Below are 18,592 nucleotides of genomic sequence, written 5' to 3'. Positions count from 1 at the left end.
CTGTCCCAGGCAGTCTCCACACATTACATCAACTACAATTCTTAAACATTGCTTTTTAACTGTTTACTTGCCTCTCACACTAGGGTGCAGATTCTCAGAAGCCAGGACTTGTTTTGGTCCTCCATGTACCCTGACAGAGCCCAGCACACAATATCACCACAGAAGCTCATAAAAATACTCCCCAAGGCCAGGCGTGGAGGCTCATGCCTTTAACCACAGCACTTGGGGGACAAAGGCAGGTAGATCTCTTTGAGTTTGAAGCTAGCCTGGTCTATATATAATCCATACCAGTCAGAGCTACATAGTGAGATCCTGTCTAAAAGCAAACAAACAAACAAACAAACAAAAAATCTGCCTCCAAATATTTATTGCTATAGCATGGATAAACCTAGAGAACCTGTTAAGTAAAGAAAGTCATACACAAAAGGTCATATTGATATGGTGATATGATATAAGATAATAACACTTTATGAAAGATTCAAAACAGACACATCCCTATGAGCCAAAGGTAGATGAGTGATTGCCAGGGACTGGAGGAGAGAATAGTAGTGACCTCTTGTGGAGTCAGAGTTGCTTTCTGGGCTAATGAAAAATGTTCTAGAATAAAGGCAATGGCTGCAAGACTTTCAAGAAAACATAAACCCCTAAACTGCCACAGTTTAAAGTGGACCCGTGCATGTGTCTTATAACTATTCTTGATCTGTAGGCATAGAACGCAAGGCAGGTGCATAAGTCATAGTCCCAACTAAAACAAATGCCCAGTTGATAGCAGTAAGTTTGCTTTGAATGAATACATTCTGAGGTTTGAATTTCCATCTGGGATCCAGGGGAAGGATGAGGCGGGGGGGTGGGAGGAGTAATAAGCACACAAGTTTACCATCCTTAATCATTCTTTCAATCTATTTTAAAGTACCCACCAGATGCGAACCAATAAAACAGACATACAAAAGAAAAAAAGAAAAAAACACCTTGAATATCCAAATAGAAAAGACACAAGATGAAACAGCGCCTTCACACTACAGACTCAAGCAGCAGTGACTTCCGGGCACCTCAAAGGTCTAGTGGCCAGCAGACTACAAGTTGTGTAAGTGCCAACAGCAAGGCACCCCTGTCTCTGGGGATGTTCTCGCCACCTTCCTGCCTCACTGTGTGACAGGTTTCCTCTCCTTTCCCCTCAGACATTGTCATGAGACTCTGATCAAATAGCTGGGAAGAAATGCCACATACATTTACAGCCTAGGGCACAAGGGTCAACATCGCACCTTGTCGTACTTCTCTATAGAGAATTTTTTTTATCTTGCTACTCCTATCTCTCCTAATCTTAAATTCAAATTATTTGAAATAAAGAGCTTGGTACCTACCTACTTAAATTACAGTATCAGCATGTGAATCACATTCCTACAACCCGGCCTCTCTTTCTTTCTCTCTCTCTCTCTCTCTCTCTCTCTCTCTCTCTCTCGCTCTACCTCTCTCTCTCTACCTCATTAGTCACATAGTGAGGACCAATTAAGAAAAGACTAAAAGAAAATTAAGCTACAAATCCCCTGTGAGGTCTTAGCATGCACCAGACTGTGGACCTGAGGCTAGGAAATCAGCACGAAGTTTTTCCCACACTTATACTCAGTCAACAATACCTAGAAGGCCTTGGCTCTGCATACCTGCAGCCAACCTGTCTCAAGGCACCACCATGGCACTCACTCACCTGTCAAGAGCCCAAGTACTGTCTGCACCTGGTCCAGCAGCAACTTCCGCAACTCCTCCTTCCGAGCCACACTGAGGTCCTCACGAGGACAAGCTAGCTCTTCCGAAGTTGTCTTCAACATGATCAGCCCAAGGGGGGTTGTCACAGGGGACTGGATCAACTGATAAGAAAAAGCAAATTTAAAACAACATAGAACTAAGAAGTTACACAGAGGATTAGTAAAATTCAACTGAGAAGTGCTGAACCTCCTATGGAAAGACTACCTCAAGCAACATTTTTGAAAAAGAATTTAGAAGATCATTTATGCAGCTTTGCTTTACCAACTATTCAAATTTTCTTCTCATGTTAGGGCAAAATTCTACCAGAAGAAACTTAAAAAGGAGCTGGAAACAATCCTCTCCAATATAGACAGAACAAATGCTTATACAAGTCCCAATTCCCAACCAAGGTTTGCTTATTTGCATAATAACTAAGAGATACAGACAACAGAGATATCCATATACTGAATGACAGACAATTCTATCATGGACAGAGTTTAAGAGCAGCCTGGACTCATAGTGGTCTCAAAAGTTTAAATGAAAAAGGAAAAAAAAATAAACATGTGGCAGAGCACACACATCCAAGACATTAAACAACTATCATGATCATTGAGTTTTTAACACAGGTCTCACTATGTAGCCCAGACTGTCCTAGAACTTGTCCTAGATGACCATCCTCCTGCTTCAGTTTCTCAGATGCTGGGATTACAGGCATGCCTGGCTACAGTAAAAGTTTTGCAAATACCCATGTAATAAATTCAGTAACTATTTCTATCTCCTGGGATACTGTCTTCCAGAAGATGGGAAGATACACTTTCAAAGTCTGATGCTACTTACAGTGTCCTACCTTATTTTCACATGACCCAAAACAGTACCATAAAAGTGAGCTGTTACTTTTATTACAAAGACCGACAGTATTTGCCACAATCAAAAAGCAAACAACTTCCTGAGTACCTCACCCTTTTCTTCAAGCATATTTAAATTCAGCTCATCCCTGACTGTTTTACTTATACTACATAAAGGTTCTAAGCTTTAGAAAAAGAGACACTTAGGAATTGCATCAAGACAAACCAGACACTCTTCATTTCAACCAACCTGAGGCATACCACCTTTCCCTGGAAAAGTAACCCTTCCCATCACAGACTACAGAAACTGTCCAACCAGAAAGAGGTTAAAAACAAAACAAAACAAAAAAAACAGCTGGGGGGGGGGGGGGGGGAGAGACTGATGACATAGTCGAAGTTTAAAATCCACAATGGAAAGAGAAACCTATTCCTGAAAGTTGTAATGGGAATTCAAGTAAAGGGAATTCAAGAGCTACTCCACTATGTTCAGAAGCACCTCAAGAAAGCCAACCAACAGTTGCCTTTAATCTTAGCAATCTAAAGACAGAGGCAGGAGTTCAGGAGACTATCCAAGAGCCAATCAGAAAAGGCAAAGGAGAGAAAAGGGAAGAAGGAAGGAGGGAGGTGCTCCCTATAAAAACCAGCTCTCCTGAATGCTAAAACTTCCTACCTCCACATTTTCTCTATTGTTTTATATAAAATTCAACTATTTCTAACACAAACAATGTCTGCCTCAGTATAATTTTTAGTGTTAATAAAGTAGAAAAGGCCCTCATTAATTCTCAGTTCTCAACCCTATTCTGAGAATTTCCTTTCTCCTTTTCCTCTTTTGTCTCTATTTTGAACTAAGAACTTTTTTTTTAGAAGGGGGTAGTTTAATTTTGTGCATATTGGTGTTTTACCTGTGAATAATGTCTGAGCACCATCTGGGAGCATGGTGCCCTCTCAGATCAGAACAGGAAATCAAATCCCCTGGAACTGCAATTTACAGATGGTTGTGAGCCATCACATGGACGCTGGGTTCTCTGTAAGAACTCTTATCCACTGGCCATCGCTCTCCAGCTCCTAAGTACTTAACCTTCCAGCTGAGACTAACCTATTGTGCTCAAATATTCTACTTGGCAAGGTTTACTTTCAAGATTTGTGTGTGTGTGCACACACACCTATGTGAATTTATGTGCACCACAAGTGACCAAGTGTTTGCTGCAGAGTCCACCATCGTCCCTGAAACTGTGAGCTGCCTGATAATACTGGGAACTGAATAAACCATATTCTAACTGTAATAATAAGCACCTTGACTGCTATGCCTCTTTCTCCAGCTCAGATGTTCACTTTCCTTCAGCTATGAAATGCCTCTGTGCAACTCACATATGTGGGACACCCTACTCCTGGGACAATGGTCTGTATTCTGTCAATTATATTTTAAATAAATGCTGATTGGCCAGTAACCAGGCAGGAAGTATAGGCAGGAAAACCAGATAGGAAGTAGAGGCGGGCGACAAGAACAGGAGAATTCTGGGAAGAAGGAAGTCCTTCTGCGGCCCTGGCCAAGCCACAGAAGAAGCAAGATGTGACTGCTTCGCTGAAAAAGGTACTGAAACATGTGGCTAGCATAGATAAGAATAATGGGCTAATGTAAGTTGTAAGAGTTAATAAGAAGCCTGAGATACTGGGCCAATCAGTTTATAACTAATGTAGACTTCTGTGTGATTTCTTTGGGACTTAATGATTGCAGGGACCAGGCGGGACAGAAACCCTACAATACAGAAAAATTGATCTTATTCTCTTTATTCAGAGGGAAGAAAAGTCAGGTAAGAAATCAAGTGATACCATATATTAGAATGCTGATTCAAAGCATATACTGCCTTCCCCAGCCCTCCACACCGATGTCACCTAACTGGCACTGTAAATATCTTCGAAAGGCCATTCCATCTTTTTCTTTTCTTTTCTTTCTTTCTTTTTTTTTTTTTTTTTTTTTTTTTTGGTTCTTCAAGACAGGGTTTCACTGTAGTTTTAGAGCCTGTCCTGGAACTAGCTCTTGTAGACCAGGCTGGCCTCGAACTCACAGAGATCCACCTGCCTCTGCCCCCCGAGTGCTGGGATTAAAGGTGTATGGCACCTCTGGCCAGCTCATTCCATCTTTCTATCAGGCCAGCTGTGCTGTTTTGTGGGGAGAAGAGGGAAGCAAAAAGAGAGAGAAAGAAAAGAAAAGAAATCAAGTGAAAAAGAAAGCAATCACTAGGCATGATAGCATATGCCTGTAATGTTAGCACTCAGAAAGTAGAGGAAGCAGTAAGACCATGAATTGGAGGGCATCCTGGACTACACAGCAAGATCCTGCCTGCCTCCCCAAAAGAATAGGAGATATAGCTCAATAGTAAAGGGTTTGTCTATCATTGCATGGCCTTAGGGTCCATCATCCTGAGGGAGGAGATGGTAGGTAGGCAGGTAGGTAGAAAGAAGACACTCTTCCTGACTTCTTTTTCTTCTTGGGGTAGGAGAGGGAGGTAGTGCTAGAGACTAAATACAGAGGACCTGAAGCATAACAAAGACAAAGTCACTTTTGTGAGGCACATGCCTTGGATCCCAGCACTCAGGAGGCAGATAGGCAGACCTCTATGAATTTTAGCCAGTGGTTCTCAACCTGTGGGTCATGAAAACCACTGGAAAGCACCAATATTTACAATTCATAACAGTAGCAAAATTATAGTTGTAAGTAGTAATGAAAATAATTCTATGGTTAGGGATCACTACAACATGAGGATCTATATTAAAGCATTAGGAAGGTTGAGAACCACTGGTTTAAGGACAAAATGGTCTGCATAGAGAATTACAGGCCAACCACAGTCACAGTCAGACCCTGTCTCAAAGAAACAAAAGAAGAAGAAGAAGAAGAAGAAGAAGAAGAAGAAGAAGAAGAAGAAGAAGAAGAAGAAGAAGAAGAAGAAGAAGAAGAAGAAAGTAATCATTTTTCCTTTCTCTCTCTGACTGTGCTAGACTCAGCTCTGGTTTTCTCCCTAGCTGCAGAAGGAAGAAGAAAGTGGGGAGCTGGCAAGAGGACAGATCAGGGAGAACACTTGGCCAATACAGTTCAGACAAGGACAGAGCCCGTCTAGGCTAGTCTACTCTGTTCCAAATCTTATATGATTACATCTGATGGAAATGGTTACACTGCATGTGAAATTAGCCTGTACTGATCCCAAAGACTGAGGTGAATGAGTTGGTTCCAAAGTCTCGGACCTCTATATCACACTACCCGCACCTTGCTCTTTTCCATTATCTGATACCTCTTTGAGCTTATGTGGCTATGCTATCAGTTGCCCTACTGAATGGTGAATAAGCTTAGCTGTGAGTAGCCCACCTTGGGACACTTCTCCCTCACCAGTGGAAGCTAGGAGGAGGTAAGGCTTCCGTCTTGGCAAAGAGAGCTCTCAGGCCAGAAGTATAATGATGATTCCACCACTGCTCCATCCAGGACTGGCCCAGTCTTCTCAAGAAGTACTCAGAGGCATTTTCACCTGGTTCCTTTTGTTGTTGGCATTATAGTCCTTGTGGCTATATACCTTGGCTCTAAGGTATGAGCAAAGTTTGGGAAGGATACCCTATCTAGAGCATCACCCAAATCCCGAGTACTGAAAATACTTCTCAACTTCCTTTCTGCTGGTTCCTGCTTTCCTCGGTGTCTCTACTGTCAAGCAACTGAATCTTAAACAGATCATCCACCAACTGGCCACCACCATTCTTAGCCTCTCCTGGTCTGTCAATTTTGTCTGAGTGGTGAATCTTATCATACTTTTTGATTACCTGCTAACATCTGCCAAGATGTTTTAACTACATGGCATGGAAAACCACCTACCTCATGCCACTGTTTTCATCATCACCTGGTTGGTTTCCTTGCCCTTCTGGCTACTGAACCTTGGCATACTTAATAAAACACGCTCTTTCTCACCTTTTTTGCTATTAGTATCACAATGAGGATGACAAAGGCTGTGCTCTCCTTGGGCCTACTTCATTCTACACATGGCCCACAAATTCCTAATGAGAAAACTGGTAGAAGATGAAAAGCTCAGCGGAAGATGAGAAGGATGCAGCTGAGACAGAACCAAAGAGCAGATCCTACCAATGGCCACCCATTCTCAATAAAAACTTAAGAGTGTCAGAGAGGTGGCTCAGCAATTAAGACTATATATTACAGGTCTAGAGAAATGGCTCCACGCTTAAGACTACTCAGTGCTCACACAATTGACCCAGTTCAATTCCCAGCACCCATATTAGGAGGCTCCTAACTGCTATAACACCAGCTCCAGAGGATGTGACAACACCCAAGGGCATCTGCATGCACAAAGTGATATAGACCCACACAGGTACATACACACATACACCAATAAAAATAACAAATAAATTTTAAAAGAGTGCACACTGCTCTTCCAGAGGACCTGAGTTCAATTGCTAGCACCCACAACACTGGCTCACAATTGCCTGTAATTCCAGCTCCACGGGATCCAAGGGTCTCTAAAGGCATGTGTGTGTATAAGTGTGCGTGTGTGTGTAAGTGTGTGTGTGTGTGTGTGCGTGCGTTTGCACACACACAAAAAATCTTTTTAAAAAATCATAAGAATAATAAGAATGACTGGATCACTGCCCTAGCTGCCCCCCACATTAATATATTGGGTGAAAATGCTAACCAGCCTCCACCAGGCTCTGAAGAGAAGAGAGAAAGGGACAGACATACTCTTGTCTTCTCTCCTTATTTCATCATCCTGAAATTTAAGCCAGACTCTAGGCAGCCTACGGAGTAGAGAAGAGGCTGGTTAAACCCTTTGCTGCAGTAGTGATCCTGCTCCTGCCACTCTCAAGCTCCCTGTCTACTGCTATTAAGACCTTTCTCACCTCTGAGGGCTTAAGAATTTGGGCCTAGTTGTTTTCCTTGACCCCTGACCTCTAGCCAGGGTTGATCTTGGGCCTCATTCTGCCAAAGCTAACCCAAGGTTCCACCTTTCTATGCCCCCTAGCTTGGCTTACAAACCAAAGCTGAGCTGACTTTAACTTCTTCCTTCCTGAGGCTCAAAGAATGGGTGTGTGACCCTCCCCCTCCTCTACAGAAAGGGCACTTCCTGTAGACTGCTTAGCTATCTCTACAGCTGCAGCTGCTTTCTCTGGCCTCTTCTTTCCTGTCAGCTACTCTAGCTGGTTTACAGTAGAATGCCACTGCTTCTATTTTGTTCTTGTCAAACATTTGGAGTTTCCGTTTCCAAGACACAACTGCAGGTAGTACCTGATACTTTGGTGAGGAACCATTTCAGAGCAAATTTTACTGTTAATGATTTTGGGGCATTTTTGTTTGCTTGTTTATTTGTTTTTCCAGGAACTTTCCATTGATGTTTGTTCATTTTTTTTAAGTTAAAATATAATCAAGATTAAAACATGAGAATGTTGTCAGATAACTAAGTACTGAAAAGGAGCCAGGTGAGGTGGCACACTCCTTTGAGTCCAGCACTCAAGAAGCAGAGGTAGAGGCAGGTAGATCTCTGTGACTTCCAGGCTAAACAGCCCTGTGGTGAAATTCTGTCTCAAAGAGCAAGAATAAGAGAGCAACACAGGATCAATTGAATAAACTAAGGAACTAAGGTGATCTTTAATTATTGCCCCCCACACACAATCCTTTACTTAAAATAACTCAAAATGTGTAATTTTTCATCTTCATTGCTCTTGTATCCAGAAAGGCTATTAATTAAATATATAATTAAAACTCTAAACACAGTTCAGCTTCTGTGTTTTATTTTAATGCAGCTTTTGCACCTGACATAGCAGACAAGCACCTCTGGTTTCTAATGAGCCTGAGAATGTTCAACGGTTTTCACTACACACCCCATCAGGGAAGAGGTACCTAGCCACCCCTCCAGTGCTGCTTGACAAGACCCTATCTCAAAAGCTATAACACTAAAGGAAGAGAAAAACAGAAACTACTTTTCCTCGGGTCCAAAGAAAGAACTATGGAAGCACAGCGAGACCCAGCCCCTGCCCATGCCTTACTGCTCTACCCACAGCTCCCAAGACTGTGTGACAAAGCTCAGCAGCACAATGATTCTCCTAAGAATGCTTAGTTACTGCTTGAGATTAGTTCCTGACTCAATTCTGAAACCACTGGAACCCTCCCTTCACCTCAACACCCAGGGCAGGGTATCAGGAGCCATGCTTTCAAAGGCTTGCTGAGCAGAACATCACAGGAGCTAACAAACCAGCCAGGCTTACTCTTCTTCTCCTCACTATGCAAAGGTACAAGAGCATAAAGAAAGCCAAAGTATTAATCCAGCCCGCAACATTTACTACTGCAGTCCCAACAACTAACTATAAACTCAAGTCAAGGGATATAATCACTTCTACAAACAAACAATTTATAAGATAGTACCCTAGGTAGATCCTTACCTGTAAAATGTTAGTGAAGAAGTCATGGTAGAACATGGGCCAGTCTTGGCGTCCAATATCAACAATAACTTTGCAGAGTTTGTTCCGTATAAAGTAAGGTAAGGTTTTATGGTGAGCCAAGAGAAGTTTGGGCAAGCAGCTACGGATTTCCATCTTATCCTGAGACGGGACCCCAAGCCACATTTTATTGATCAGATTCTGAAAAACAAACACATACCCTTTAATGAGCTGTAAACAAAACAACTGGTTTTTATTCCATAGTTGGCTATAATCTTTCTCTCCCTCTCTCTTCCTCTCTCTCTCTCTCTCTCTCTCTCTCTCTCTCTCTCTCTCTCACACACACACACACACACACACACACTACATACACACACTCCTCTAACAGTTTAGGGCAAATATAAGTGAATAAGCCATATATGACAGCACACACGCGTAATCCAATCACCTGGGAAACTGAGGCAGAAGGATGGTGAGTTTGAAGCCAGCCTGAGGTACTAACCAAGATGCTACCCTCTACTATAAAAAAGTAAGGCAGTCACTTCTGTGAATGTAGCAGAGAGGATAGTGGGAAAGAGTTTGATGTGAGCTTACACAGGAGACAAAGTCTGGACGAGAGCCAGCATGAATCTGTCTGCAGCTGGAAGATGATGGCAGGACAACCACTCTCCGTATAGAATATTTAGTTAGCTTTGTCTTTCAAATGATAAAAGTAAAAGGTTAAGTCACTAACATGACCTAACAGTGCCAGAAAGCCAAAAACCTACCAGATCTTTTTGGAGTCATGGACAGAAAGGTGTCCCAGACAGTAGGCAACTAGACAGAGGTGCCAATGTGGGTGGGTCACACTATTGTTTCCCAGTCATCTGTGCATTAAAGGGAAAGACTGGTGTCCGTGGTGTACAATTTCATCTCAGTTTTCAGGAATATGAAATGACCCAAACTTACCTCAAAAACCGTTAAGCTGTACATCATTACATAGTCGTTCCTTGTGCTGGACAGAAAATACAAGCAGAATCTCCAGGCTCCTACTTGCTGGGCAAAGTTATTGAGAAGCTCTTCTGGAAAAGTTAAATAGTAACGAAACAACTATAAAAATACATGAAATTAATACAAACCAAGGCTGCCATCATTTTGAAAACATACCTACCACCCCATATAATGCAAATGGTGTTAAAAAAAAAAAGCACAAATCACAGCTGAATGGATTATACAGTTAGTACACTTGACTCTGAGGTGATCATCAACACAGGCAGTGCACCTGACATCTCAAGGCCAGACTTTTCTAAAGATACCTTTCGAGAACAGAGCCTTATTGCTCAAGCTCTTATTTAAGCTATATGTGGGACAGCAATACTATCTAAAATGTAAATGACACCAACCAGTTCCTGCAAGCATAAGCCATACACACCACCATGTTCTACCAGTCTTAAGTGACATTCATACTGCTTGCACTCATACGACATGAAGGCTAGAGAATCGGGAAGAGAAAACTAACATTCCCAGCAGCCATGTGGTGGATTACAACTGTCTGCAACTCCAGTACCAGATAACTGGACTCCTTTCTCTGATCTCTGTAGGTATCAGTCATGAGAGTGTACACAGACATACATAAAAGCAAAACACCCATACACATAAAATAAAAATATATCAAATATATTTTTAAAAAATAAAATGATAGATAATAATAAGATTAAAAAATAATAAGATATAGCTGGGCAGGAGTGGTACACACCTTTAATCCCAGCACTTAGAAGGCAGAGGCAGGCAGATCTCTGTGAGTTCGAGGCCAGCCTGGTCTACAAAGTGAGTTCCAGGTCAGCCAGAGTTGTTACACAGAGAAATCCTGTCTTGAAAAAACAAAATGATGATGATGATAACACAAAATATGTAAATAAGTAAAAAATCAAAAGTAAGAACCCTAAGAGTTGCCAGAGCAGTACTAGCTGTACATTCAGTCAACTAAAAATAGCTCTTCTCCTCTCAGACTACTGACAGCATAAGCCAAAAGCCACAATTAGCAAGCATTAATTGTCTAGCTACCCACCATTATGTGTAGGCACAATGCTTATAAACCAACCTTGATCCATGTGCTAGCCATGCATCTCTGCCAGCAAGGCTGGCTTGTGCATGGTCACCATGAAGGTATTTCATGCCTGTCTTGCAAACCTAACTAAGAACAACAAGGCAGCCTCACTAGCCATTCTATAGAATGGCTACAGAAATGGTTCAGCATTGTCTGCTCTTCGTGAAGACCTGGGTTCGATCCCAAGCACCCACATGACAGCTTATAACTTTCTACAACTCTAGTTCCAGGGATCCCACACCCACATCTAACCTCCTCCATGCACATAGTACACAGACATACACGCAAGTAAAACACTCGTATACGTAAGATAAAAATAATTTTCTTAAGTCTTAAAAATTCTGTGAAAAGGCTGGGTGATGGTGGTACACACCTTTAATCCAAGCACTTGGGAGGCAGAGGCAGGTAGATCTTAGTGAGTTTGAGGCCAGCCTGGTCTACAAAACGAGTTCCAGTACAGCCTGGACTGTTACACAAAGAAACCCTGTCTCAAGAAAAAAAAAAATCTGTGAAAGATGATAGCATGTCTTGATAATTAAACAAAAATTTTTATGTAACCCAGAGACACAAGCAAACCAGACAATGTGAGTTATAGCTGAAAATGGCATGCTGGGCTCAAGTCAACTGATCCCTAAGCTGGTCCCAGCAAGCCACCGCTCCACATTCTGCCCATTCCTCCACTGGTAAAACACAGCTGGCCTCAAGCATCCCCACCATCTACTCTATTAATCTCTCAAGCACTATAACTTGCCTGGTAGGCAGGTAGGTAGAAGGTAAGATATGACTTCCCTCTGTTCCCTTACCTCAATAGGCAAAGTCTTTAGTTTCTCCCAAGACAACAGAAAAATAACAAACAAAAAGGAGTTCCAGCCACGCACTCAAATTAAGCCACAAAGACCAGGTACAAAGAGAAGCGAAAGACCCGCCAACTGGTACAGAACGGTTCCAATTAGCCAGCATTTCAACTGAACATCTGCAGTATGTGTTGTTTTGTGAACTCTTTGTGTTGCTAACAATGAAGTCCATGTTAGGAAAGTGCTCTTTGAGCTATACCCCCATTCCACATAAAAGCTTGATTCAGATATGAATACCTTATACAAGATTCCATTTTCAACCCACAAATGCACAAATGTTAGCAATATTTGATGAGCAAATCAAATATTCAAAGAAAAATCAAGGGCATTTCTATTGCAGTGACAAGAGGTTTAAAAAATCAGAGTGGACGATTATAGTAGATTGACATAGAGGAAGATCTACCATTTTTGGTAAAAAAAAAATATGTCTAGTATTTTCACTATAAATATAAGGTACACTAGACCCATAAAACTAACGAGGAGATAACACTGGGTCAGGAGGATAATCAGTATAGAGAACCAGAGTAGCAAGCAAGGTAAGTCTCCTAGGCAGGCTCTGCTCATCTCCTGAACTCAGCAACCATCAGTGGTCCTTCATCTATTCTACTACATACTCCCTCAGAAAAGAAAGGTATGAAGGGTGCAGGCTACTGGGAGTACCAGTTATCAGATGACATGATGCTTCAAGGAGGCTAGTAAAAACCGGCTATAGCCAAAGATGTCCTAGCCATCTGGAAAAGTCTCAACGCCAGATGGACTTTGGGTGGCACTCAGACTAGACCAGGAGTTTTAACTGGCTAACATGAGTCAAGCCAATGGAGACAAAAAGGGCCTTTAGGGTTCTGAGCCAGAGGAAAACTTTACAGAAAGGGAAGTAACAAGTATAATTACAGAGTACAGAGTAGTGTAGTAGTGTCTGTCTATCTCTCTCTCTCTCTCTCTCTCTCTCTCTCTCTCTCTCTCACACACACACACACACACACACACACACACACACGTAAGAAAGCACCTTTCATTCAAATTCAGGGTTAAGAGAGGATCCAAAAGAGAACAGACTGTTTGAGCAGCGCAGTGGATCATGTCCCTGAGGCAGGACGTGACACTTAATTATCTTCTTCCTAGTGTGTTTGATTAACATAATTGTGTTAATGAACACAAAAGTCAAACGTGGGTTCTCAAATATGCTGAGGCCCCGAGACAGCAAATGATTACACCTACATGTTCTCTCTGTGGCAGAGTCTTTATTCATGAAAACTGAAGAATGAGAAAATATTCTTCAGCGATGAAAAGGAAGAAAAGGCTAGAAAAGTCTCCAGTGGCAGACCAGGTAAGGAATTCAAAAAACCTCTGCCTCAGGCTCATCCTGACACATTTTAAATTGTTCTTGTATTGAAATTAATGGTTGTGGGCTTCTTTCAACAACACTGCTGAGATCAGAAGCAAAACAGAGGCTTTCCCCCTTGACTGAAAGAAAGAAAACCAATCACTATGCCCTTGCAGCTAGGTCTGCAGGACCCACCTGCCACCAACCAGCAGAACCAGAGCAAAGTCAAGACTTCAAGGGGAACTTGCAGATTTGACCAGCCAAGGATATCAATTCCTTCTTCCCCAAATTTCACTTACCTATCTCACGTTTTCTTTCATTGGTTGTACAATCATGGAAAAACTCTGTCATTAGACTTTCCAGTGCCCTGAGGGAGGCTTCTTCAGATGCCTAACAAAAGAATTTGAGAAAACATCAATAAACAGCTTCTGGCTGTGCCTCTCATACTGCTGGCACAGTAGACTACTGTAACTAGAGGTTTCTTACCCCACCTGGTACTGCAGCCGCTTTTAAAATAACCACTCAGAGGCTTAATATTAATTACATACTGTTTGGCCTATTAGCTCAGGCCTATTATTAACTAGTGCTTACAACTTAAATTAACCCATTTCTATTAGTTTATATTTTACCACGAGGCTTATGGTTTGTTACCTCACATCTTGTTGCTGGCATCTCCCTTGATTCTGCCTTCTTTTCTCCTATATTCTCTGCTTGGATTTCCTGCCTTGCTATATTCTGCCCTGTTATAGGTCAAAGCAGCTTTATTTATCAACTAATAAAAACAACACATATTCACAGTGTACAGAAGGACATCCCACACCAGGCTGACTGTAAGATGAAAAATGAACTGGGCTGTTGAGTGATGAATTCTTCCCTAATAGTATTAGCACTGTGACTCAAAGAAACATTCTTGTCTGAATTTTATGGCTTGCAAGCCAACTTGTTCTATAAAAATTATCTATATGCCAGGTGAACGGTACACATCCAACTATTTGACAGGCTAAGGCAGGAGTGATCTTTGAGCCCAGCAGTTTGAGATTGTATAGACACTGTCTTGGTCTGTTTCATTAATCAAGTTTGGTATGTCATTGTATTTGAGAGAGGGAGGTATTTCTATTTAAAATTTAAACTATAGTCAGGCTTTGGTACAAGTCATCACCCACACTACTCTGGAGGCTAAAACAGGAGGATGGGAAGTTCAAGGCTAACCTGGGCAACCTTGTGAGACCCTATCTCAAAATGAAGTAAAGGTTAGGGGTATACCTCAGTTGGGAGAGTGCTTGCCTAGCATGCATGAATCCCTGGATTTGATATCCAACACCCTCCTCCCCCCCACGACACAGTAGTGTATGCCTACAATCCCAGCCATTAGAGAGATGGCGGCAGAAGGAAATCCAAAGTCATCCTCAGCTATAAAGTTTGAAGTTTCGGGGGGTGGAGAGATGGCTCGATGGTAAAAAACACATACTGCTCTTGCGGAGGACCCAAGTTAAGCTCCCAGCACCCATGCTGGGTGACTCACAACTATATATAACTACTATAACTACAGTAGCATGGGGATCTGACCTCTCTGATCTCCTAAGGCACCTGTACACACTGTACACATCACACACACACACACAAAGAGGAATAAAAAAAATTACATCTTTGAAGCCAGCCTGGGCAATATGAGATCATCTCAAAACAAACAATACAAAAAATAAAAACAAAACAATAAATAAAAAGTAGAAAACAGTTAGGGCTAGACATAGTGATGCACACCTTTAATCCCAGTACTCATGAGGCTGAGAGGTTGAGGCAGGCTAGTCTCTGAGTTTGAGACCAGCTTGGACAGTCAGGCTAATAATAGCACAAGGTACAGGGCGAGCAGGGGAGGGGGGAATAAAGCTCAGCATGGAAAAAAATAAAATTTAAAGGTTGTAGGAAAATTTAGAGAAAAAAATTAAATTAGAATGTATTAAAGTAATTCAATGTCCCAAAAAATATCATGTGCGTGTCTGTGGATGTGTGTGCACACACATGCGTATAAACGTATATACAAGATACAAGACATGAAAGCAGAAAGGGAATCATGAGAAGGGAAGATGAGAGCTCAAGGGAAAGAGAAGTGGGTCCTGGAGAAACTCCCGAGATCACAACTTTCAAAGCACCCAAGCATAGCACATGTTGCCATTCTGACACCTAAACCATCTTTGGCAGCCTCTCCCAAGAACCTTCTGTCTCCACTGTCAGTCTATCAACCCAGCACACTCCACCCTAACCCAAGAAGCTAAGATGTAAATCAAGACGCTCTAGCAACTACAAAGACATGTGGCCCTTCCAGGAGACAGTGCTAAAACCAGCCAAGCACATCCCCAGGCACTTCCCAACAAGCATAAATCTAGGCTGTTTATAATCTGATCACTTCAATAATCCCAATACTAATGTTGGAATGTTTCATAAGGACGCTGCAAGTATCAAATAAGATGATATATGTACAAGCACTAGATAACTAGAAAAATTATATACCTAGCAAGGATGGCTACCATGATTTTTTACTTGGTCTTTGGTATCAAATAAAAACAGGCAGGAACATTTCAAAGCAAAAGTCATCAGACCTCTGAAACTATACTCATAAATACTTTTGGCTTCTCAGACAAGAGTCCAAAATCAAACTGTGTTCATTTACAGTGGATAAAAAGGAGTCCTAGGCTTCACCTGAGTAAACATTCAGAACAGTAGAAGACAAACAGGATATGTTCAGACCTGCAAATGGTTAAAGGATACTGCAGATCCTTCAACACCCTTAGCAGGAAGGCCACTGGAACCTTTACCAGCTGTTTGAAGCAAATGGCAAGGCCAGATCCAGACTGGTAGGTTAAGGACCTAACAACAGTGAGAAAGTACTAACATACCACACAACACTATTCTTTCAAGTAATGAGAGACAAAGAACATACATGACTCTAAGGTGGAAGAGGTCAATATCTCAGGATTCAGAAGATCAATCTGCTAGCTTCATATCTTATGCCGAGATTTCTGCTTCAGATCTTAAAGACTAATTTGAAACTAAGTGAGGGGCTCTCCTGATGACTCAGTGGTTAAAGGACCTTTCCACCAAGCCTGCCAATCTGAGTTCAATCCCTGGAACCCATGCAACAGAAAGAGAGAACAGATTCCCAAAAGATGTCCTGTGTTGTCTATGTACATGTGACCTGAATAAACACACAAATAAATGTATTTAAAATAAACTCAATTTTAAATGTATTAAAAGTAAATTTAAACAAAAAATTCACTCAGACACATTGACATACATGAAAAAAAAAAACACAAAAAAACACCAGATCAGAAAAACCCTTAAATTTAAGCCACAAAATGTGAAAAGTCAAGTAATAAAGCTTCCAGAGGAAAATGCTACACAACTGAGGTTATAGTTTTTTCCTACTGTTGGGGACACATAAAGCACTAAACACAAAGAAAGAGAATGATAACCCTGACTGCTCATCAGATGGCACAAGAAAGCTGCAGAATGGAGAAGACATTTATAGCCAACAGAATTCACAGCAGAGTATAAAGTAACTTAACAAAGAAAAGACAAGAACCTTTGGACAAAGTTACTTATAAAAGAAAGACCTAAATAAGTATTCACCTCCTCAAAGAGAACAAACTTAAAATTAATAGCTAAGTCAGAAAGAGTCAGTAAGCTGGAGAGATGGCTCAATAATTAAGAACACTGGCTGTTCAGTTCTAGCACCCACATGGTAGCTCACAACCATCTGTAACTCCAGTCTCAGGAGATCCAATGCCTTCTTCTGGCCCTTTCAGGCACCAGACATGCACATGGTGCACAGACATGCAGGCAGGCTAAACATCCATACACAGAAAAATTAAACTGACAGACCAAGTGTTGGCTAAGAAACTGAGATATACAGATACTGCTCACAGGAATATAGACAGGTGTCACCATTTGAGAAAATTTTGTCTTATGACCGCAATTAACCAATTGAAATCTGTGCATATAGACCAAATAAAATACACACACATACTCACAGAGCCACTACAGAGAATTTAAAAAATTAAAAAAAAAAATCAAAAGAACTCAAATGTCTATCACCAATGGAATGAGTGAGTTGTGGTTTGTTTATTCGACAGAATATTGCAATACAAAATGAATCAATCTGACAGCAACAGGGAAGAATCTCAAACACAACAAAAAGATGTCAAAACAAACCCTTTCATTATTTGTTTACACACACACACACACACACACACACGCACACACCCATCCACCCCAGGCAGGGTTTCTCTGTGTGGTCTTGGCTGACCTGAAACTCTAGTAGACCAGGCTGACCTCAGACTCAGAGATCCACCTGCCTCTGCCTCCCAAGTGCTGGAACTAAAAATATATCAAAATTTTTAAACAAACAAAACTAAGTTATGCTGTTATAGTCAGAGCAGTGGGTACTTCGGGAAAGAGGGATTACCTTGGCACTCCAAGAATATTCCACTCTTGGCTTAGGTGTTACACACTGTAACCGCTATTATTACTTGTCGGTAAGTATGTGTACTGCACACTGTACTTGGAAATTCAAACTTCATCTTCAAGTTTAGACCATGAGTGGTAATTGCATTTTCATCTGTTAGTACAACTACTCACTAAAGTGTGAAGAGAGACCTGCAGTCTCAGTCTGGTCCCCTTGGATTGTGAGGTACACTGTTGCCTATACGTTCAGAACAGCCACCACAGCAATGTCATATATGGCTGCTTTATTTGCCTATGTCATCAAGAGGTCATCCGGCTCACCTCACAGAAAAAGGAACACACACTTAGAACCTTTGGGCAAAATGGGATGATGAATTATGGCTGCCTTAGAATCCTCTAAGGGAGCGATGTGTACATCTAAGACAAACCTACATTCTCTGCTGCAGAATTGATAGCGTGTACAAAGCTGCCTGCCTGGATTTCCACTGTTGTCTATTTCTGCTTCTGGATAAGCAGTAGTTAGTTCAAAGACCTGTGCTTCTGACTCCCTTATTAAAGAACCACAAAGCCAGTCAAGGCTCAGAATCCCCTCATCAAAGAAAGCTTGAAAGGAAGAGAAAGGTCACAGAATTTTCTGATACTGTCTATGGCCCCACTGGGCCTGCAGACTCGTTTCACATTACTTTCTTTCTCTGTGTGAAGACTTTCCTCACCACAATTTCTACCACTCTCTGTTTTAGCTGGTTGGTCACCTTGATACCAACTTTCCCAACTCGGATCCAATCTGTTCTTCCTAAACAAATAAATGCCCCTAAGGGCAGACTTCTCAACCCCAGCAATTCTAAATCGAGCTTTACAG

At 41.6% G+C, this 18,592-nt stretch overlaps 1 protein-coding gene across 2 annotated transcripts in view; it reads right to left on the bottom strand.

Annotated features, from left to right (window-relative positions):
* Xpo6 (exportin 6) overlaps positions 1-18,592 on the bottom strand; it is a 103,671-nt gene that overhangs the window by 56,359 nt on the left and 28,720 nt on the right. For both annotated transcript variants that reach the window (XM_048460581.3, XM_048460580.3), the window contains exons 2-5: positions 13,572-13,662; positions 9,957-10,069; positions 9,012-9,209; positions 1,703-1,862 (exon numbers count right to left, since the gene is read on the bottom strand). In XM_048460581.3, the coding sequence (XP_048316538.1) occupies positions 1,703-1,862; positions 9,012-9,209; positions 9,957-10,069; positions 13,572-13,662 (562 nt within the window). The remainder of the gene's footprint in view (positions 1-1,702; positions 1,863-9,011; positions 9,210-9,956; positions 10,070-13,571; positions 13,663-18,592) is intronic.

Source organism: Myodes glareolus, chromosome 7, assembly GCF_982192425.1.
Source record: "Myodes glareolus chromosome 7, mMyoGla1.1, whole genome shotgun sequence".
NCBI classification, from domain to species: domain Eukaryota; kingdom Metazoa; phylum Chordata; class Mammalia; order Rodentia; family Cricetidae; genus Myodes; species Myodes glareolus.
Note: the sequence above shows the minus strand (reverse complement) of the source record. Positions and strands in the feature narration are given on the sequence as shown.